Source organism: Pipistrellus hanaki, assembly GCF_964339955.1.
Source record: "Pipistrellus hanaki genome assembly, chromosome: 16".
NCBI classification, from domain to species: Eukaryota; Metazoa; Chordata; class Mammalia; order Chiroptera; family Vespertilionidae; genus Pipistrellus; species Pipistrellus hanaki.
The window spans coordinates 21,083,927-21,106,945 of NC_140518.1; the positions used below are offsets into that span (position 1 = coordinate 21,083,927).

The window sequence follows — 23,019 nt, forward strand, 5'->3', positions numbered from 1 at the left end:
CCGGCCGGCTGGCCCCGCCCCCGGGGCGGGGCGCGCACACGCGGCGCGGGCGCACGTGGCCCGCCGGCGGTGCGGGGACCGGGAGTTGGGGGCTCCACCTGGGGCCGCACGTTTTGAGAGTCTGGGGTAAGGCGGGAGTGGCAGGGAGGCTCGGGCCCGGCAGGAGCGGCGCGGGAGGCAGGGCGTCCCGGTGTCGGGGCCCTCGCGGGGCTGGGAGGGGACGCCACGGCCTAATTAAGGTTCGCCGGGGCTCCGACCCGTCACCCTGACCGGCCTCGCCGCGGCCTGAGCGGTGGTGCGGCCCTGGAGCGCCTTTCCGGCTCCGGCTCCGACGGGCCGGCTCCGGCCACGCCCCGGCACCGCTGGGCCGGGCATCCCGTGCCACAGCTGGCGAGGAAACCAGCGCCGCCCACGGCCGGATGCGCGCGGAATCCGCCGGCCCGGAAGCGCAGACCCTCCGCCCCCCCGTCGGCCGGAAGCGCGCCTCGGGAGGCGGAAGCTGCCCGCTCAGCCGCGTAGGCCGGCGGGGCCGGAGGAAGCGGGCGGCCTGACCCACGTAGACGGCCTCCGTCCGGGGAGCCCCGAGACCAACCGGAGCACGGGAGGTATACGGGCCCGACGCGGTGGTGGAAAAGGACTTTTCTTTTTTCTTTTTAAAATATATTTTATTGATCTTTCACAGGAAGGGAGAGGGATAGAAAGTTAGAAACATCGATCAGCTGCCTCCTGCACCCCTCCCCCCCCCCCCCACTGGGGATGTGCCCGCAACCAAGGTACATGCCCTTGACCGGAATGGAACCTGGGACCCTTCAATCCGCAGGCCGATACTCTATCCACTGAGCCAAACCGGTCAGGGCAGTACTTTTATTTTCAAGCCAGCCAATCGGTTTGTTACCGCTTAGGCCATCATGAATTCATTTATTCTACATCGTTCTTGTTTGACCAACAAAGGTGTTCGTGTGTGCCACTTTTCAGACATTGATGTGTGGCTGAAAGGCGTTTGATAAAACCCTGGTATGTGCTATTACTACCCCTTCTCCCTCCATTAGCATCCATTCTACATAACCTAATACCTAAAGTGCAATTTGGCACTCAGTAACAGTCTGGGGCTCAGGAGGTGTGTGTCCTGGAGGCAATACTGTCAGAGAGGTTCTGAACAAAAACCAAGGCCCCAGCTCCCAAGTGTACTGGAATGCCTTCTCTGCTCCTGTCCTTCCATGCCATCTGATCTCACTTATAGCCATTAGTTATGTGTACTCTATTAAAAAAATTTGTTTTTATTTTTTTTATTGATGATGGTATCACATACTCAATTTTCATTAATCTTAATGACAAACATGTTTTGTAATAGGAACTTACATCCAACTGTGAGTTCTTTTATATCCCAAATGTACTTTTTTTGTGAGTCTGCCTTATACTGAAAATAGCTAAAGCTTTTTAACCAATAATTTCATGCTATCAGGGTAACATTCGTATCCTAATGGGTTAGTGTTAGACTTCTTCCCACAATCCTTGGAACAGGAGGTCACAAGACTTAGGTTCTACTCTGGAATTTAAGATAAGAGCAAGTCAGGTACATATATATGCCAATTCCACAAGAACACTGCTTTCCACAAATGCATTCCTTTGCTCTTTGTGAAAACAGGAAGAAGAAAAAATGTCTCAAAAGCAGATGAAAGAAGCTTTTGTTAGTAACCTCAATGGATCCAGCGTGCTGGAATTTACCCAGGGCTTCTGCTTCCCTGCGCTCTGCATCCTGTGCAGAGGACTCCTGATCGTTCTCTCACAGCACTTGTGGTCTTCACACACCTGGAGAACTGGATTCTTCATTGACTTTGCTTTCCTGATAGTTCCCCTGGTGACCACTCTGACCATTTTGTCTTCCTTTCAATACCTTGAGTACCTCACTGCAATTCTCTTTGGGGCAGGGCTATTCTATCAGATATACTGCCGGAGAACTTGCTATGCCAAAATGCCTGGCCAAAAAATCCTTGAAAAATTCTTAAAAATTAGTTTAGAATCAGAATACATTCCAGCCATCTCCTGTTTCCGTGTAATTACCAGTGCGTTTACAGCTGTTGCCATTTTGGCTGTGGACTTCCCACTTTTCCCCCGAAGATATGCCAAAACTGAGCTCTATGGGACAGGAGCAATGGATTATGGAGCAGGAGGCTTTGTTTTTGGAATGGCTATGGTTTGTCCAGAGATTAGGAGAAAATGTATGGAAGGGTCCAGATGTGATCGTTTCACAAAGTCATTGTACTCTGTTTGGCCATTGGTCCTTCTAGGAGCAGGACGATTAATCATCATAAAATCAATAGGCTATCAGGAACATATAACTGAGTATGGAGTTCACTGGAACTTTTTCTTCACCTTAATAGTTGTGAAATTGGTAACATCGCTGCTTTTGATGTTTTTCCCCCCCAATAAGTCCTGGATTGTGGCCATTGGCACTGCTGTATTATACCAGCTAGCCCTTGACTTGACCCCACTGAAAAGGTTGATTTTGTACGGCACTGATGGCAGTGGCACAAGGATTGGTTTATTAAATGCCAACCGAGAAGGAATAATGTCTACCTTGGGGTATGTGGCAATATACATGGCTGGTGTGCAAACAGGGTCATATGTGCTTAAAAAAAGGTCACATATCAAAGACTGGATTAAAGTAGCATATGGTATTCTATTGTTAGCTATTAGCCTCTTTGTATCTCTTTACGTAGTTCAGGTATATGTAGAAGCAGTATCTAGAAGAATGGCCAATTTAGCCTTTTGTATTTGGATAGTGGCTTCTAGCTTGATCTTACTGAGTTGCTTATTACTAGGTGATATAATTTTGAGTTTTGCAAAATTTCTAATTCAAGGGGCTCTGGTACCATGTTCTTGGAAACTTGTCCAGTATCCTGCTACAAGTAAAAAGCGTTCAGAATCTCTAGTGTCTGAAGCTGAAGGAAAGAAACCCAGTCTTTGTTTAATCACAGCTATCAACAGAAACCAGTTGATTTTTTTCTTGCTGTCAAATATCACCACTGGCCTAATCAACCTGTTGGTAGATACATTGCACAGCAGTACCCTGTGGGCCTTCTTTCTGCTCAATCTTTATATGTTTACCAACTGTTTAATTATATATATGCTACACTTGCAAGATAAGACTATAAAATTTTGGTGATCGATAGGGGTTGGATGTGTGTGTTTGATGAGGAATTAATGAGGAATAAATAGTAAATGTGGAGAAAAAGAGCTTTTGGCAACCCAGTGTTAACTATATTTTATTGTAAAATTAAGAGTTTCAGTCCTCTATAAGAATAGTGAAGCTTAATACTTGAATGTATTTCTATACTATGTAAAATAAGTCAGTGGAGAAGAAACGAAGCCTTATGACTCATTAGAATACTAAATTTCAGTATTTTAAAGAAACTATTGTATTGATAGTTGTGACACTGGAATATTGGAGGATGGGTAGGAAGGTTTTTATTTTAGTTTGTATCACCTTATATCATCTGTATTTTTTTATTGTATTTTGTAATTTTTACATTAAAACATAGTGTGAACTGTGGAATTGTCAACATTCTTTACTGCTCAGTTTTAATCTATATATATAAAAGGCTAAGTGTCCGTCTGTTTGACTGGTAGCTATGATGTGACTGGCTCCCAGATTGCAGATGCTCCAACCAGTAAGTTAGCTTGCTGCTGGGATCTGGCTGATTGGGACTGGGCAAGATGGGCCAGACACGCCCTGGAGCCAACTTCTCATGGTCCTTCCCTGGCCTCTAAAATATTTCTTCTAATTAATTTCTTTTCAGTGTGCACAAATTTGTGCACCAGGCCTCTAGTTTAAAAATAAACAGTACCACGGACCTGGCGCTGATGAACCAACACTCGGCTTCCCCGAAGTGGGACACAGACCTCGCCACTACCCCCGAAACGACAGCCAAAGCTGCCAGGACCCCATGGTGCAAAATTCGGCCCACACCCAGGCCCAAAACAGTGGCTGTGGGTACTACCTAATGACATCATGTAGCAACACCTTGCTTCTCCCTAGTGACTAGCATCTGTGGAGTTTCTTCAGCCCAGGAACAGGACTTGCTTTATAGCCAGGTGCAAACATTTTATAGTTTAACCAAATGTTAAGCGTTTTCCTATGCCTCATCTTATTTGATTCTCACAGAAGTTCTGGAATAGGTAAATAGGAGACTTGGCAGAATCCTATTTTCATTAGCAAGATGTGAGTAGCGATATTAAAATATTTCTTTTAATTAATTTCCTTTCAATGTGCATGAATCTGTGCATTGGGTCACTAGACTTTTATAAAAGCCTAAATATGAGAAAGCAAGTGTTTAACATCAAATACTGTACTAATTTAATAAAAGGGTGATATGCAAATTAACTGTCACTCCATCACAAATATGGTGATGCCCAGTCCTCTCAGCCCCGCAGGAGTTCCTCAGCCCCTGGGAGGGTGGGCTGGGGAGGAGCTGCTGAGCGGGCAGTGCGAGCAGCCAGGTGGATGAGGCAAGCATTCCACCCCAGCCACAGAGGGCCTCTGGGCAGCAGGCACAGAGCGGCCAGGGACGGGGAGGAAAGCTTGCGACATTGCCCTGGTGACAAGGCAAGCATTCTGTGTCCAGCCATGGATGGGCCTCTGGAGCGGCCAGGCCCTGTAGAGAGCTACTGGCGCATGGATTTGTGTGCAGGGATACTAATAAATAATAGAAGCATAATATGCTAATTAGACTGAACATCCTTCTGGACGACCTTCCAGATAAAGCTGGGATTGCAAGGGAAGCCTGGGTCCCGGTACCAGCGGGCAGCCAGGAGAAGGAAGACCTACTCTAGTACGAATTTCGTGCATCAGACCTCTAGTCTATATATATAAAAGGCTAACATGCAAATTGTTCCCTCAGGAGTTTGACCAGGAGTTGGGTCACTTGCTATGATGTGACCACCAGAGGGTGATGTGGAACAAAGGAAGGACCTGGCCAGCAGCTGGCAGCCAGGGAAGGAAGGCCCGGATCGGCTCTGATCACCAGCCAGGCCTAGGGACCCTACCCATGCACCGGGCCTCTAGTATACTGTAAAGTCAGAAAGCAATTAAATGCTCCCAAGAATATACAGAATTGTTTGATGTAATTAGCACAGACTGCAGATGGAACCTGCCACGTGGGTATGTGCCCTTATGGAGTAGGTGGAAGGAATGCACAGAAGGGTCAAAGGATATTCTAACCACTGCACCACACCAGCCAGGGTGAGAGCTTGTCTTCTAAAAACTTGAAGCAGACCTTTGAAGTTGCTGTTTGAAATCTAAGATTTTTTTTAAAAAAAAATCACTTTCCAATTCTAAATTAGTTCAAAATTAATTTTATTGCATGGTTTGTTAGCTATGACTACTAATTGATATGTTACATTGCTGATTTAGTATTTGTGTGCCATTTAACATTTGGTAACTATAATACATTATATTTGGAGGTAATCTATTACTGAAAGGACTTCCCCCCTCAAATCAGTATGTTGGTTAAATAGCTATAAAAACAAAAATTAGACTTTATTTTCAAAGAAAAAGACTTGAAATTTAATATTATAGTATAAACTAAGCATGACTGGGAAAGGTGATTGGTTTTCCTGCTATGTCAGTCACAGGACTAATCCCCCACAATTTATATGTTGAAAGCCTTCAGAAGAGAGCTGAGAGGCCCTCCAAATTCTCTCCTTTAAAAAAGGGTAATTTAATGCCTGGCTGGTGTGGCTCAGACGTTGTCAGTTAACCCAGGAATCAAGAGGTTGCCGATTCGATTTTCAGATAGGGCATATGCCCAGGTGGTGGGCCCGATCCTCAGTAGGGGACATGCAGGAGGCAGTTGATCTATGATGTTTTTCTCTATTCCTTTCCCTTCTCTCTCAGAATACACACACACACACACACACACACACACACACAGAGTAATTTACGTTATTTGATGACTTAATGAGCATGTGGTCTAACTGGTCTGTTGCTGCTTGTAACTGCCCCTTCACCCTTTTCTAGGTCGTAAATAACTTTCACAATTACAGATACTGAATCATAACTTAAAACTACAAAGTGTACGGTGTGTGTTTTCCACCTCCAATTATGATATTCATGTAAGAAAAAACTAATGAAATAGCATTCATAACAAGATTTCGTAAAAAATGACCATTCTAACTTTACAGAAGAGAGAGCAAAAGACCGTTCAACAAAAATTTATTGAGCTCCTAAGTAACAGGTACAGGTAAGTGCCAGGAAAGAACAGAAAATAAGACAAAGTCCCTGCCTTCAAGGGTATTACATTCTAACTTGTGGACATTTTCCCTTTAAAAAAATGTGAGTAGGGAAAATAGTATGTCTCTTACTTTTGACAGACAACAGAATTTAATTTCATTAAAAAGAAAACCCACTTTACAGATTTGGAAAACCATGGTAATTTAATAACATTCTGCTATTGATTTTACCACATAAAACAACATGGTTAATATAGTGACAATTATGATTAACTCAATTTTCTTTTCAACTATCAATATTTGAGGCTAGAGAAGGAAGAGGGAAAGGAAAAAAAACATAAAATCTGGTCTAAGATTTCAGAAAGTGAGTCATTCCCATGACTTTAATTTTACACAATTATAAAGAGGACATATATATCATATGTATCAGTAGCTTTGTGTTTAGGAGATGACAACCAGTTTTATTTTTATTGAACATCAATGTTGTACATGTTGTATACATCATACAAAAAAAATACTTTGCTCTTTAGTTTATGGAGGTAAATAATAAGGAATAAATCTGTAGTCTTTTAAACCCAGGTAGCTTGGAGAACAGTCATATCTCATTTATGCCTGATTTCCCCCCCAATATTTTTATTGATTTTTCAGTGAGGAAGGGAGAGAGAGAGAGAGCTAGAACCGTCGATGAGAGAGAAACATCGACCAGCTGCCTCTTGCACACCCCCTACTGGGGATGTGCCCGCAACCAACGTACATGCCCTTGACTGGAATCAAACCTGGGACCTTTCATCCACAGACCGACGCTCTACTGCTGAGCCAAACTTGTTTCGGCTATGCCTGATTTTTATAGCTGGCTCTCACACATTGGGGACCTAAGAAGAAAAAGAATGGCATTTTGCTGATAATCACATCTCTTCTAAGTGTTATTAGGTACCAGCAATAATTGTTGATTGCTTTCTCCTTCTTGGTATTTCAAATCCTTCTACCTTGCCCTTCACAATGCCAATACTGAAATTTAAAAGTAGGCAGTGATAGGCTTTTTTTTTTTAAATATAGTAATCACTTATTTTGCCAATTAGAGATAAGCTCTGTAAAGGCAGATACTTAAGTCACGAAATATTTGCTGAAGATAGACTAACTGAAAATAAAAATGAGTGCCTACTCTAAAACTAAGAAGATACATAGTTAAAACTCCTAGAAGTTGTTTTGCAATGAAGTAACTTTCTAAACATTTTCCTTCAATACGATTTTATAATATGATTTTGACATTTGTAGTACCCAGGCTATTTCCTTACTTCTTTAAGAAAGCAACTTAGGTAGAAAATTATCCACCTTTTTAGCCTTATAAGTATTGAGTATGTATAGTATGTGAAACATTGTCCAAAGGTAGTAAGCATGTGCTTAGTAGACCTACATGACAATCAAAAGACAAATCCAAACCAGGTAATCTCAGATGGAAAGAGAGTCTTGTGGTTTCCTTATGTTTTATATTTGGATTTTAAATCCTTTTCTTATATTTAAATCCCCATTTAAATTCTCTGTTCTTTGTTAGTTACCAGTGTGTACTCAGTTACAAAAGTTATTAAAAGTAGCATCTGTTATCTTGAGCTTATTTTCAATGTTCTTTACTAACCATAATTCAAATAAAGTTTAAAAGATATACAGATCTTATGTGAATTGATTTTATAGGAGCACCTTTAGATCTGAAAAGCCACGGTATGCTTTTTCCCTTAGAATTGTTTTTACATAAAACAAGATTCTCTAAAAAATGCCCTAATTTTGGCTATGTGTTCTAACCTATTAGAAGCTGCATGCATATCCTAGTTACCTACTGAACTTAAGCTAACCACACTGTTTTTGCTCTCCTGACATGGCCAAAAGACATAATTAATGGAAAAAGCACACTTTTGGGACTGAACAATGGTTCTTCCGGTTTATTATGTCACCTGCACTAACAGTGACCACACAATGTCCTAAGTCAACATGGCTAAGGATGCACTATGGGGTTTTGTTGTGAATCTCTAAGGCTGCATGGAATGACCGAAATATTTTTTAAAGGTCAGTATCACAGCTCTAGCCTATTCTCAGACGTTATCAGGATTAGCTGTAAAACCAGCAGGTAGATTTAATCTTAAAATCCGCAGGACTTTTCCCTAGGCAAAATACTTCCTTCCCAGCGATTACTTTGGCTTTTTGTAACAAGCCTTCAAAGCCTTCAGGGTAGGAAGTGACTACTCGGTGAGTGTAGACCAACTGTCCTTCCCGCAGCTCCGCTGCTCAGGGGAGGGCGAGAAGGGACAGCCTTCGGCCGGTCCCGGTACTTTGCCCAAGGGAACTGGTGAACGGTCAGGGTCCCCGAGTTAATATTAACCCAACCCAAGAAGTTCCAATGGCCAGGACACAAGCCGCTCTCACAACAGTCTATTTGCCTCACTCGGCGCTTAAGAACCGGCGGCCTGCTGGGCGGGATCTCAGCGCAGCCTTTGGGGAGCGGGGACGCGGCTGGCTCCCGGTTAATCGGGGCGCCTGGGGGGAAGCGACGTCCAGTACCTGGAAGCCCAGCCCAGAGTGTGTGTGTGTGTGTGTGCCCCTGAGCCCGCAGACGCTCGCCTCTCCTTCCCTGGTTCCCGCCTTTTGGGTTTCGGAAGCCTCAGCTCCTCCCCCACGTACCCAGGTCCTCACGCGCCCCGTCCCCTCGGGTGGGCCCTGAGTCGGCTCCGCTCGGCTCCCTCCGCCCCTCGGTTCTCGGGAGAGCGGCTCCCAGCTCGCTCGGCAGGGGCCAGAGGCTGAGGGCCGCTCACTCACTCCCCGCGGTCCCGTTTCCGATTTTATTTGAGCAGCTGGACCCGGGGGTGGGGGGTGGGGGGCGGGGAACGGCGGGCACCCGGCTCCAGGCTGCCTGCGGGGCACCCCAGCCCCGCCACCAGGGTTTTGAAATCGCAGAGCCGGCAGCGCCGGTGCCCAGTCTCGCGAGAGGAGGAGGAGGAGGCGCCCCGCCCGGCGTTCTCCGGCCCTCCCGGCCCCACCCTCCTCCAGTCCCCCCCGCCCGCCCTCCCCCACTCCCCGCGGCGCGAGCGAGCGGCTGAGACCGGAGGGGAAACGGCATTCGGCGCCGCGCCCCCGCCCAGGCTGGTCCTGACGCGGGCCTCGTCAGCCGGTAACGGGGAGCCAAGGTGGGGGTCAGGGAGGCGACCACGAAAAACGGTGAAGGTCAGAGCCAAGAGGCCTTTTCCGAGAACAGCGAGGAAAGGGTCTCTGAACCTGCCTCCTCGGCCTCGGCAGAGCCGAGGCGGGGTCTACCCCTCCCAGGGGCGGGGTCGCGCTGGGCAACTGCAGCCCAGGGGACTGGCTGGCTGGGCGGGGCGCGCCGAGAAAGGGGGAGATCGGGGTCAGCTATGGGCTCCCCGGCGGCGGGGAGCGGGCGCTGGGGGGGGATGGTCCTGGAGCCAGGGCCCCGGAGACGGGCCGGGGGAGGCCCCGAGGCCGCAGAGTCCCTTCCGCCTCTCCTTTGGACCCTGACTGGAGGCCGGCCGCGGTGGGGAGGGGGAGGGGGAGGGCTGGGAGGGCCCGCGGCGCGAGGGGGCGGGTCCTGACCGCGCTCGGCGCTGATTGGACGAGCGTGTGTGGAATCGGGTGATGGGAAACGCAGCTTGACTCTCCAGTCCCCTCCGGCTTTTCTCCCTGCCCCTCCCCAACCCCCTCCCGTGGCGAATGTGCTGCGCGGCGGCGGGTGCTGAAGCTCGCGGCATTTGGCTGTTGCAGGCAGGAGCTGGGAGGAGGCGGCGGCGGCGGCAGCAGGAGCAGCAGCGGCGGCGGCGGCGGCAGCTGGGAGGAGGTGGTGACGGTGGCAACGGCAGCGTCAGGAACGATGGCGCGACTGGTGGCAGTGTGCAGGGACGGGGAAGAGGAGTTCCCCTTCGAGAGGAGGCAGATTCCCCTCTACATAGACGACACCCTCACGGTGAGCGGGCCGGGTCGGGCTCTGGGCGCTCCGCTCTCTGGCAGCTGTTTCCCTCCTCCCCCTCCCCCAGGCCGAGCGCTGCGCACTGGAGAAAAGAGTGTGTTGCAACTCCTAGGCGAGGCCTTTTCTCCGGCAGGCCCCACCAACTAGCCTTTGCAGTGGGTCCCTCGGTAACCTCTGCAGGCCCCTAGCGCTCTGTACCCACTTGGAGCCCCTTTCCCCCAGGCTCTCCTTCCTTTTTTTGAACCGTTTTCCTCTGCCCTGTCTCTTTCGGAGGCGCTGCTTTTGCCAAAGCACGCGCCTCGGAGAGGGGTTGAAGGATCTTGGGCGTTTAGGGCCTACTATGCCTTACAGAAACCACCTACCCTCGGGGAGGCTTAATTATCTGGAAATGTCACAGCCACACTGGTACCTATATACTGTCTATCTTCATACAGCAGCTCTCACTGCCTAAGTATAATTACTGAGGACACAGTGACATGCTCTTGCACAGTAAAAATTCCACTGAAGTGATCTGATTTCGTTGTAAGTGGTATTGTATTGTCTTCTACATTAAAACTCTTAGAAATGATTTTTACTGCTAGGCCATGACTCTTCAAAATGGGCTTTTTTTTTGCATTAGTCTTTAGTGTGTGTGTTTTTTTAAGGAAGCAAACATTGAAGATGTAAAAGCTCAAAAAAACTGATTGTTCATCTTGAATGTCAAAACCTAGTTCTGGGTAAATCTAAAAAATCTTTTTTAGATTTGGTGGTAGTACAGAATTACAGATCCTCTCCCCTGTGTTGCTGTAGTATTTCCTTTAAAAGGAAATGGCAGAAATTTGAATTGAACCTGAACAGGAAATGAGTGCAGTTGCTTGCCACTATTTCCTAAGAAATGAAATGAATCTACTCACAGTGTCTTCTGAAATCTATTTTGATTATGCTGAAACCTACTTGCCTATTTTTATAATGTGTAACTAGTCTCTTCATTTTTCTCCTGGGGCTTTTTTGTTTTTCAAAGTCAGTTGATCTGTTTTGTTCCTGATTTTTTTTTTAATGTCTTTTTTCCAAATTTTATATAAAGTGCAAGTCATTGTAGAGATGCCACTCTATGCCTTTCTGTTGGCCAGTCTCAATTGAGACTTGAATGAGCTGCGGTATTTTAAAAAGGATTAGAAGAGCTATTGAATGACTTAATTTGTTAGAACTTTAAAAAAAATTAAATTTATTGGGGTGACATTGGTTAACAGGATCATATAGGTTTCAAGTTGTTTGAACTTTTTAAGTGAAAGCATCTATAATTACCTGAGATAAATTTTGTTTTCTTGGGAAAAGGTAGATGATTTGGCCTGCTATGATTTAAATAGAATTTGTGTTGATGCATTAGAAAATACTTGAATGCCTTGGTTATGATTTTTGCACTTTTTGCATTAAAAGTATATTGGACTTTTATTATAAACAGCTTAAAAAATTAGCACTCTGTGAAAGCACCTACTTAGAATTCATTTGTCAATAATTTTCTTCTTTACTCCCACTCCAACACTTTTCTGGAGCACATAGTTTAGTATCAATCTTTTATGTTTATTCCAGAATGCCTTTGAAATTTAAAAAATATCTTTTGGATTTGGATATAGATTACTATTGAGTGTATAATATCATAGTGTAGAGGAAATCAACGTAAATTTGAGTATTGACAAAAAAAAAGGAGAGAGACTGATTTCTCTCCTTTATGACCACATAACCACCTTTAATGAAGCATTGATATATCTGATATATAGCACATTAAAATAGACAACTTTGGGAGTGTTTTTATACTCTCTGTACAATGATACTAATTTCCATAGAAAAACCTTGCAATATGATGTATTATTGTACTTATTTCTCCAGAGAAATGTATTCGACTGAACTTGAATTTTGCTTTTATTGCATTTGTGAGCTTCTGACCGAGGCAACTACAACTTAGGTTTACTTAATTTAAATATCTCAAAATAGCATTTTATTTAGGAAAAGGTGCAACTTTCTTTGTTTTGGAAGGGTTTTTGTCACTAGGGAATGAGTGGGACTATTGATTGCTTTTGTATTGAACTTCTGCACAGACATTGAATGCTGGTTAGTGAAAATTCTTGTCAACACATTATATTTAGGGAAACAAATTTCTTTCAGAACTATGCTACCAATAGTACTTAAACAGACACCTGTTGGGGAAGAGGTAAGGTAGAGCAGAGGCTGATGCTCTGCATACTGGTCTGTTGATAGTTTGACAGCAGTGTATCCCTGAAGTTAACATTTGGTTTGGTATTTGTTTTTAGGAATCCATAGGTAAGGCAGGAGAAAACATTGTGTTATTTTATTCCTAGTACTTTTAGAATCTTGTTAGCTCCTAGATGTTAAATCCAGGTAGTCAGCTACAAATGTGTTTATCATTTTAACAGATGCTACAATCTCTAGCCTTAGTTAAACTGGCTATTTTAAATTATATTTGTAAAATGAAACTAGGTTTGTATGTGAGGAAGTAGCCTCCTCTTTTATGTGATACTAGAGTCCCGATCCACGAAATTTGTGCAAGAGTAGGCCTTCCTTCCCTCGAGTTGCTGACACCCTGGACCTGGGCTTCCTTCTGGCCTCCGGCACCCAGGACCTGGTCTTTCCTCGCAGAGGGAGGCCCCGCCTACCCGCCGCAGCCTGCAGGTCAGTGGCCCGGGCCTCCCTCTCTGGGGTGATCATGGGGTGCTGGCTGGGCCCCCAACCAATCACATTGCACCGTCTTGGCTGGCCTCGCGCCGGAGGGTATCATAGCATCGGAAGGTATCATAGCATCGTTCCACTGTTGGGCCGTTCGGTCGATTTGCATATTATGCTTTTATTATGCACAAGTGGCCTTGGGGGATGACTTGGCTATCACAGGGATCTGGCCTCAACTAGCAGCCAGACATCACTCTTGCAATCCAGGACCACTGGCTCCTAACCCCTCAACCACCTGCCTGCCAGATTGCCCCTAACCACTCTGCCTGCTGACCTGCTTGCCCCTAACTGCACACCCCTGCCTTCTCACCCTTTGATTGCCTCCAGCTGTGCGGCGGCGCAGCGCCGCTCCCCTCCCCCCCCAGTCTGCTCACCCCTAACTGCCCCACCCCCTGCTGGTCTGATTGCCCCCACTGCCCAGCCTGATCACCCCCAACCGCCCTTCCCTCCTGGCAGCTGGGGAAGGAAGGCAGGCTGGCAGGCCGGCCCTGATTGCGAGCCAGGCCTAGGGACCCTACCCGTGTGCACGGGCCTCTAGTTTTTAATAAATACAAACAATATTGTTGATGAGAATTTATGAGAATGCTCTAAAAACCAGATTTGTGGTCAAGTGGAAACCAGGACAGATACTTACAAGTGAAAGTGCATAATGGATCCAATAAACTTTATAAAGCAATAATTTCAGGACCATGACTCGTTCTATTTTTGGCTAGGCAGGGATAGGGAGCCTCACGGTGAAGCAAAACACTAATGATTCCTGTTTGAAGCCATACTTAAAATACTCTGTGTGACAGTCTTTAGGTAAGCTAGCATCTGAAGATTAAGTGAATCTGAAGTGGCTTTAAAGAATGGGGGAGAATGTGCATCTATCCTCTTTGTGTCCCTTTCCCCCTTTTTCTTACTATTATCTTTCAATGTTAAGCATATAGCGATTGGCTAGAAAACTGCAAGGTAAAATATCCATTCTCCTAAATGTTTGAAAAGCAAGGACAGGGTATTTATTGTGAATGCAGAGTAAGTACAAGAGAAAATTTAATAATATACGTGCCAATGAAACCTAGAAGATACATGGTAATCAGGTCTATTTGCCCTGCCTGAGCTTCTCAGTTGGTTGATCATTGTTCTGTGCTGGTTCAATTCCTGGTCAGGGCACTTTGAATATTTCTTAAATTGATAGCTTTGATCTTAAAATAGTGTAGGTAATTTCCTTTCTTCCTCTCTCCCTCACTCCCTCTCTCCCTCCTTTTCCTCCCTTCTCTTTTCCCTCCCTCCTTCCCTCTCTCTTTTTGGTTAATATTCACCTGAGGATATTTTTCTTCTTTTAAAAAATTTTTAATTTAATTTTTTTGTTTAAAGTTTTACATATGTCTCCTTTTCCCCCCACCTCCCAGCCATTCCCACCCCGGGCAAGCCCCCATCGCCCCAGTGTCTTGTGTCCATTGGTTATGCTAATATGCATACATACAAGTCCTTTGGTTGCTCTCTAACTCCCCTCCACCCCAACCTCCCCTGTCATTTGTCTCTGGATCTATTTTTGTTCATCAAATTATGTTCATCATTATATCCCACATATGAATGAGATCATGTGATACTTATTTTTCTCCTATTGGCTTATTTTGCTTAGCGTAATACTCGCCAGTTACAATCATGCTGTTGCAGATAAAAGTTCCTTCTTATTTTATAGCAGCATAGTATTCCATTGTGTATTCCATTTCTGATTTCACTCTTTGGGTGTGTAGGAGTTTGTGCCCTTGTCATCTGGAAATAGAAGTTTGTTCTAGCAAACAGTTTTTTAATTCACTAATCTGCTGATGGGCACTTAGGTTGTTTCCAAATTTTAGCTGTTGTAAATTATACAGCTATGAACATAAGGGTGCATATATCCTTTCTGATTGGTGTTTCTGGTTTCTTGGGATATAGCCCTAAGATATTTTTCCATTGAATTTTGGAAAGAGTGGAAGGGAGAGGGAGAAACAGAAACATCGATGTTTGAGAGACACACCAATTGGTTGCCTCATGCACACAACCCGAGCAAGGCTGGGGAACCTGCAGCCGAGGTACATGCCCTTGACCGGAACTGAACTCAGGACCTTGAGTCCACAGGCTGACGTTCCACCCATTGAACCAAACTGGCTAGGACTGTAGGTAATTTAAAAAAAAATTTTTTGTATGGCAGCAATTAATATATGGTGAAATGGTATACATTTGTATCAAGCAAAGAGAAAATGCAAACCAAGGTGTTAGTTGCTTAAATGGTAGATTTGGAGTGGTTGGCAGTGTTTGTTGGTTAAGTGGCTTTACAAGTTTATCTTATACTTCTTCTGTGATTTGACAGTTAAATTTATTTGTGTTTGCCCAACTAGTGTGGTTCAGTGGTTCTGCATTGACCGGTGAGGTCATGCTTTAATTCCCAGTCGGGGCACATCCCTGGGTTGTGGGCTTGATCCCCAGTGGCAGCTGATCAGTGATTCTCTCTCATTATTGATGTTTCATTCACTCTCCTTTCCTTTCTGAGATCAACAAAAATATATTTAAAAAGACAAAAAGGTCTTACATACTGTTTATATTTAGTTGTTCAGTTCTTAGTTTATTGTTAGAACAAGCATCTTTTAAGGCTCTCATTTCTAATATGGGGGGAAAAGAATGGTTACTTCCATTAAAGAAGCAGGTCTTTGTGTTGCTGGTTGAAGGGAGGAATCTTTTTAAGATCACATTCAATTGGGTGGGGTTTTTTTAGTGTTTTGTTTTTGCCTCAAATGGGTCTCTTTTAAACCTGATTTCACTCTTTGGGTGTGTAGGAGTTTGTGCCCTTGTCATCTGGAAATAGAAGTTTGTTCTAGCACAGTATGTTCAATACCTTTTACAATGTTTTAATTAAGATATAAATGTGTTACTTTATTTCATTGTCTTGAAGGCAAACTTTTTTTTCCATATTTTTAACATCTCTGAAATTGGGTTGCTTCTTTCATTTGGTGATATCCTAGTTATAATGACTCCTAACCATGGTACCTCTTTTTCTTTTTTTAAATATATTTTATAGATTTTTTACAGATAGAAGGGAAAGAGATAGAGAGTTAGAAACATCGATGAGAGAGAAACATCGATCAGCTGCCTCCTGCACACCCCCTACTGGGGATGTGCCCACAACCAAGGTACATGCACTTGACCAGAATCAAACCTGGGACCTTTCAGTACGCAGGCGGACTCTCTATCCACTGAGCCAAACCGGTTTTGGCACTATGGTACTTCTTAATATCAGTGCTATTACAGATCATTGAAATGTGTTAATTACTAATTCCCCATTATCTGATATTCTGAAATATCCTTAAACTTTTTTATATTTCTCTTCCTCTGGTAATGAATTTTGATAATTGAATAAATACCTCAGTGTATCCTTTTTGTTCATAATTAGAGCAAACATTTACTATGTGCCAAGTACTGATCTGAGTCTTTCTCATTCATATGTGATATATGTATCATATATATGATCATTTCGTTATGAGATTTACTGAATTTCATAGTTAAGAGGAATAACTAAAAATGTCAAGGTATTTAATGTAAAATATAAGGTTAAATGCTATCATAGGCCACCACAACAAACACTTTAAGATAAGATATAATTTAATCCTCACAGCTCACTATGTGAAAGATATTAAAATATATTATGTAATCTCATTTTACAAAAGAGGAAGCTGAAAATAAGACAGGTTAAGTAACTTGTCCAGAGTTATGACATAGATTGTAAGCAACAGAACTGGGGTTTGAACTCATATCCGCCTGACTTCGGTGTTTCTGTGCCTAATGGCTATCACTCTTTCTGGCTTTAGAAACTTGTATAACTTGGATTTTTAAAAACAAACAAAAAATACCTTTTTTGGCAGAGGGCAGGATGGAAGGTGGGGGAATCTGGCTTGTGGGGGGTGTCTATTTCTGTCCTAAGAATCTGTAAAGTGTTCAAAGAAGAGAAAATAATTGATTTTTATTCTTTTGCATATTAAGATGGTGATGGAATTTCCTGACAATGTTTTAAATCTTGATGGCCATCAAAATAATGGTGCACAACTAAAGCAGTTCATTCAGGTAATAGTTTTAAAAACCAATCTTTTAAAGTGTGTGTGTGTGTGTGTGTTTTAAAGAGTCATAGAAAATTTTAGCCGTATTAATTTTTTTACCTAGGGCTTTCTAGGTCTTAAGATTACATTGAAGTTGCTTTCTTTTATTATTGCTACTGTGAATATATTTATGTACTTTTCATGTGAAAGAGATTAGATTTTGGTATTAACATTTTACATGTCTATAAGGCTTTAATTTCACCAAGTCATTTTTCCTGGGTTTTAAAGATAAGGTATACAACTTTTCATTGAGAACTTGTTGATATTCTTTTATGGTGATTTTTATTCAAGTAAAAAAAGTTAATCCTGTTTTGCGAGCTTTTTTTTTTTTTTTTTTTTTTTAATATATTTTATTGATTTTTTACAGAGAGGAAGGGAGAGAGATAGAAAGCTGGAAACATCGATGAGAGAGAAACATCAACCAGCCGCCTCCCGCACACCCCCCACCAGGGATGTGCCCGCAACCAATGTACATGCCCTTGACCGGAATCGAACCCGGGACCTTTCAGTCCGCAGACCGACGCTCTACCGCTGAGCCAAACCGGTTTCGGCTGCGAGCTTTTTGATTATTTAGTTCTTACGCAGTATGATACTTTATAATACACTATATATAATTAAGATAATGGAGGATAAATTGTTACTTTATTTCAGAATTCTGTTTCTACTTTTGGAGTAAACTTTAAATGAATGGTTAATAGTAAATGTGAGAAAAATTCATTTTAGGTATAAACTATTTCATCTGGTTTTAGTAAAGCTGGAAGTAAAGTATAGGTTTTAGTAAAGTATAGTTATGTAACTATAACTCCATCCAGGTAGAAGTTAGGTACTAGAATTTTGCCCGTTTCTCTACAGTTGTGGTTCTCAGTCATTTTTCAACCTTGCCATAGCCAACAGGTAACATTCATATGCATCAGCATTTTAGTTACTCATTGCAGGCTCCTACATAGGTACGATAGGCATTGTTCTCGCCCGCTAATCCATAACACACCTGTCCATACCTCCAGGGTAAGAATTGCTGTTCTACATGATCACCCTAACTTGACTCCTATAGCTAAACATAGTATGTTTTTAAAAGTTGAGAAGACATTGTAAAGCTGCATTGTCTTTCCTTTTTTCTTTCTTTCTTCCATTTAAAGCAAGAGTACTAAACTTAATACTTAAATAAACACTAAATTTTCAAATGCAGGGCTTCTTTTTGCTTGCAGGGGCATATCCTAAGCAGAGTTTTTTATAACCTAGTTTCTAGAAAGGCAGTTTATGCAGCAAACTCAGTATTGTAGGGACAAAGCTGACCACCTTGCCTTTTAAAAAAATATGTTTTTATTGATTTTAGGAAGAAGGAGAGAGGGACAGAAGCATCAGTGGTGAGGGAGAATTATTGATTGGCTGCATCCTGCATGTACCCTATTGGGGATTGAGCTCGAAACCTAGACATGTGCTCTGACCCAAAATTAAACCGCCACCTCCTAATTCATGGGTGGATGCTCAACCATTGAGCCACACTGGCCAGGCTACTTTGCTTTTTTGTGGATAGAGATGTCAAGCCTTGCCCAAGTTGTACTTAGAGCACAAGGATAGGAACAAGAAGTAGTAGTGAAAGAGTAATTTTATGTGTTTCTTAAGGATTCTTCATTTTTCTTTCAGCGACATAGTATGCTTAAACAACAAGATCTAAGCATTGCCATGGTGGTGACATCACGTGAAGTCTTGAGTGCACTTTCTCAGCTTGTCCCATGTGTTGGTTGTCGTCGCAGTGTGGAGCGCCTCTTTTCCCAGCTTGTAGAGTCTGGAAATCCTGCCCTTGAACCCCTGACAATAGGGCCCAAGGGAGTCTTGTCTGTAACTCGAAGCTGTATGACTGATGCAAAGAAACTTTATACATTATTTTATGTACATGGGTAAGTATAATAAATTAGGAAAAAATGGATTTGTTAAATTTTTTAACTTGGTGACAGTGTTAGTTTTTATTCTAAATTTGGTTGTACCAAAGCTTGATTCCAAATCAGTAATTTTATTGAGTAACTTATATGTGCCAGTGACAATAAAATTTGTTTTCATGTGGGGAGAAGCAGGCCATAAACAAATAATAATTTGTCAGGTTTGATATTGCAGAGAAAAATCAGTAAGGAAGATAGAGGATGAGTGGGTAGAATTAATAAAGAGGATGGTTAGGGAAGGCCTCTTATAAAATAACATTGAATATAGACTTGAATGAGGTGAGTGAACCATGTAGATATCTGGGGAAAGAGAAGGAGCTACAAGTGTAAAGGTTCAGAAGTTGGAGGTCTCTTGATGTGTTTGAAGAACAGCAAGAAAGCCATTGAACAGATGGAGCCAGATGAATGAAGGGAATAGTAATAGAAGATGAGATCAGAGGAGTAATAAAGGCCCAATTATGTAGTGCCATCTTGAGGCCTTTTTTTTTTAAAAAATATATTTTATTGATTTTGTACAGAGAGGAAGGGAGAGAGATAGAGAGTTAGAAACATCGATGAGAGAGTGAGTCATTGATCAGCTGCCTCTTGCACACCCCCTACTGGGGATATGCCCGCAACCAAAGCACATGCTCTTGACCGGAATCGAACCCGGGACCCTTCAGTCCCGAAGCCAACTTTCTATCCATTGAACCAAACCGATTTCGGCTTGAGGCCTTTTTTTACTCTGAGTGAGATGGGAAGATTTGGGAGGGTTTTGATTTGAAGTTTGCGTTACTTTGACTTCTGTGTTGAGAATAAAAGGAAAGATGGAGAAAAGGCAGATAAACGGGCTGTTTAATAATCCATGTGAGAGATAACAGGTAATAAAATGGTTGAATCCTGGTAGTATTTTTGAGGAATGAACCACCATGATTTTTGGATAGATTGGATGTGGAGGAAGGTATCAGGAATGATTCTCAGAACAAATAGTTTCCATTTTCTGAGATGGATAAGAGTCGAAGGAGCAATTTTGCAGAGCTCACTTTTGGACATGTTAAATTTGATGAAAGTTTTACATGATAAGGGAGCCTTCATAAGGAAATAAGGTCCCAAAGAAGCGGTTAGGCATGAGCGTTTAAAAAAAAATGATTGATTTGAGAGAGAGAAAGAGAGAAACGTTGATTTGTTGTTCCACTTATTTGTGCATTCATTGGTTGATTCTGGTATGTGCTCTGACAGGATTGAACCCACAGCGTTGGCATATGAGGACGGTGTTTTAACCCAGTGGTCGGCAAGCCGCGGCTCGAGAGCCATATGTGGCTCTTTGGCCCTTTGAGTGTTCTAATGCCACTTCTTCAAAATAGACTCTCCCAGGCCAAAAATCAAATTCTGCACATGGGTCAGAAGTTTCAATCGCACTGTACGTGTACGCCCCCATGTGGTATTTTGTGGAAGAGCCACTCAAGGGGCCAAAGAGCCGCATGTGGCTCATGAGCCACGGTTTGCCGACCACTGCTCTAACCGAAGCTACGTGGACAGGGCTGGTGTGTTAAGTTTGAGATACCAACTTGGCATCCAAGTTGAGTTCAGAGAGCTCTGACTGAAAGATGTGTGTGTGTGTGTGTGTGTGTGTGTGTGTGTGTGTGTGTATTTAAAATATAACTATAATATTTAAATTGTAGTATATATTACATATAGTATACTAAACACAGACTCATACATATAAAATTTAAGACAATAATAAGAGATTTGATCATCAAAGAGTATATAAATAGGAAAAGAGAAAAGGTCTGGGGCTTTCTTATTTAGAGGTGTTGGTAGAGACTGGATTTTTATTCTGTCTGAGAAAAGAAGCTTTGGATGGTTTTTGAACAGAGAATAACATAATATGATTGTTGTTTTAAAAGATTATTCCTGCTAAAACCGTGTATAGAGTGTCTGCCTGCGGATTGAAGGGTCCTGGGTTCGATTCCAGTCAGGGGCTTGTACCTTGGTTGCAGGCACATCCTCAGTGGGGGGTGTGCAGGAGGCGGCTGATAGATGTTTCTCTCTCATCAATGTTTCTGACTCTCTATCCCTCTCCCTTCCTCTGTAAAAAAAATCAATAAAATATATTAAAAAGAAAAGAAAAGATCATTCTAGCTGCTAAGTGTGAAGCCTTGGAATGTAAAGGCAAAAAGACCATTTGGGAGGCCAGCTGTTGCCATTGTCTAACCTAGAGAAAGAGAAGTTGGGCCAGGATGGTGGTGGTGATGGAGGTGATGAGAAGTGATTTGATTCTGAATATAAAGTTAAGAGTTTATAGGCTTTCTTGATTAGTTGGATGTAAGGTGTGGACATTAGCTATAGATATTCTGTATTTGTATAAAATTTCTGTTGATGGTTTCTCATCAAAGATGGTTAGTATATATTTAGATAATGCAGGGGATGAATGTGACATGCAATCTGGGAGAAAGAGTATGTTGAATAACATTTTGACAGAATGGAATGGAAGGCTAGTGTACAGATTAGAATTTGTTTGATAAGAAATTTTCTAAGTGATGTGTCTATAATAATTTAAATATAGTAAAAGGTGGTAAATAAATATTTGGAAATTTTAAAGAAAAATATATTTATACAATTTTTATTTTATAAAGAGAGAAGGGGGAAAGAGAGAGGAACATTGATTTGTTGTTTCATTTACTTATGCATTTATTGATTCTTGTATGTGCCCTGACTAGGGATCAAACCCACAACCTTGGAGTATTGGGATGATGCTCTAACTGAGCTACCTGGGCAGGGCAAGAAAAATAAATATTAATCAAACCTTTAATGGTTTATTTTTAATTAGGTCCAAACTAAATGACATGATAGATGCTATTCCAAAAAGTAAAAAGAACAAGAGATGTCAGTTGCACTCCTTAGATACCCACAAACCAAAACCTTTGGGGTAAGTAGAATTGAATATCAAGATACTTTGTCATTGTTAAGATTATAAATGTTGATTATGTTTAATAAAAAGAAAACAAAGTTTTATTTCTTTAATTGATAACAAAAGTCAAAATATGTCTCCTATTTATGTAGGCCTTTTTGATACTTTTATAGGCTCTCAATATAGATTTGATTTTTAAAAAAAGTTTGCTTATGTAATCGTTTTAGACTAGAGGAAAGAGGTGGAGATGTTTGTGGAAATTGATGTAGCCAATATTAAGTTTTTTAAAGTAGTGTTATCATTCTTTGGTTTATTTAATATTCATAATATATAAATTATTTTTTATCTTATCAGAATAATTTATAAGGATTAAAAAAAAAAGGCTTGAATCAGTTATAACAATATTTATGTAACTAATTGGGGTTGTAGGTATTGAGAAGCCATGGATTTTGAAGAGAGTTTGTAAGATGTAACTTTAGTTTTTGAAAGAATTGGATAATGAAAAAACTATACTTCTGAATTTAAAAAATTAGCTTTGAATATTTTCTCAGTAGTTTTGTCATCACTGTTGTATAGACATTTTCCTCCCTTGATAAAAAGACTTGAATGACAAAGTGGTGTTAATAATATATTAACAAGACTTTTTCTGTAATCAGAAACATTTTTTTTAATGTTATGAAAACTGTCAAAAACATAGAAAAATAGACTATGAGCTTTCCCCCCCAAATACCTTTACCCAGATTCAGTAGTAGTTATCAATATTTGCCACATTTGTTTTTCTTATCTACCTTTTTCTTTGCTGAAACACTTAAAAACAAGCCAGGTATCATGTTGTTTTACTCTTGCACATTTCCACATGTATCTCTAAATATAAGGATATTTTCTTTCATAATGATAGTGCCATTATAACAGCTAACAAAATGAATTGTAATAATCCAATACTCAGTTTATAGTCAAATATTTTACATGTCTCAAAAAATGTCTTTTTACTTTGATTTGCTAGCATCAGATTCCAAACAAAAATCATAATTACATGTCTATATGTGAGAGTACTGTGAGTCCAGTAAATAACCTAAAGAGGTTATCTAAGAATAACTGTTATTTCACATACCTGATTTAACAATATCTTAGAGAATTCCTGACTTTGTGAATGCAGAATTCAGT

General features: G+C 41.9%; 2 protein-coding genes across 14 annotated transcripts in view; both read left to right on the forward strand.

Moving 5' to 3' along the window:
• The first annotated feature begins 31 nt into the window (after window positions 1-31).
• PIGW (phosphatidylinositol glycan anchor biosynthesis class W) lies at window positions 32-3,556 on the forward strand. 3 transcript variants are annotated; one of them, XM_084864214.1, is made up of 2 exons: window positions 32-126; window positions 1,646-3,556. In XM_084864214.1, the coding sequence occupies exon 2, from the start codon at window positions 1,658-1,660 to the stop codon at window positions 3,164-3,166; it is 1,509 nt and encodes a 502-aa protein (XP_084720340.1). In that variant the 5' UTR covers window positions 32-126; window positions 1,646-1,657; the 3' UTR covers window positions 3,167-3,556. The 3 variants fall into 3 exon arrangements, with proteins under 3 accessions (XP_084720340.1, XP_084720339.1, XP_084720341.1); XM_084864213.1 differs by lacking the exon at window positions 32-126 and adding an exon at window positions 133-605; XM_084864215.1 differs by lacking the exon at window positions 32-126 and adding an exon at window positions 655-1,014.
• A 5,727-nt stretch (window positions 3,557-9,283) lies between these two features.
• Window positions 9,284-23,019, forward strand: part of GGNBP2 (gametogenetin binding protein 2) — a 29,488-nt gene continuing 15,752 nt past the window's right edge. For 2 of the 11 annotated variants that reach the window (XM_084864207.1, XM_084864209.1), the window contains exons 1-6: window positions 9,290-9,404; window positions 9,994-10,192; window positions 12,714-12,862; window positions 16,916-16,996; window positions 18,673-18,926; window positions 21,775-21,873. In XM_084864207.1, the coding sequence (XP_084720333.1) occupies window positions 16,916-16,996; window positions 18,673-18,926; window positions 21,775-21,873 (434 nt within the window). In that variant the 5' untranslated portion in view covers window positions 9,290-9,404; window positions 9,994-10,192; window positions 12,714-12,862. Of the gene's footprint in view, window positions 9,405-9,561; window positions 9,620-9,993; window positions 10,193-12,713; window positions 12,863-16,915; window positions 16,997-18,672; window positions 18,927-21,774; window positions 21,874-23,019 lie in introns of those variants that run through there. The other 9 variants (XM_084864199.1, XM_084864204.1, XM_084864202.1 and 6 more) reach the window with 6 other exon arrangements.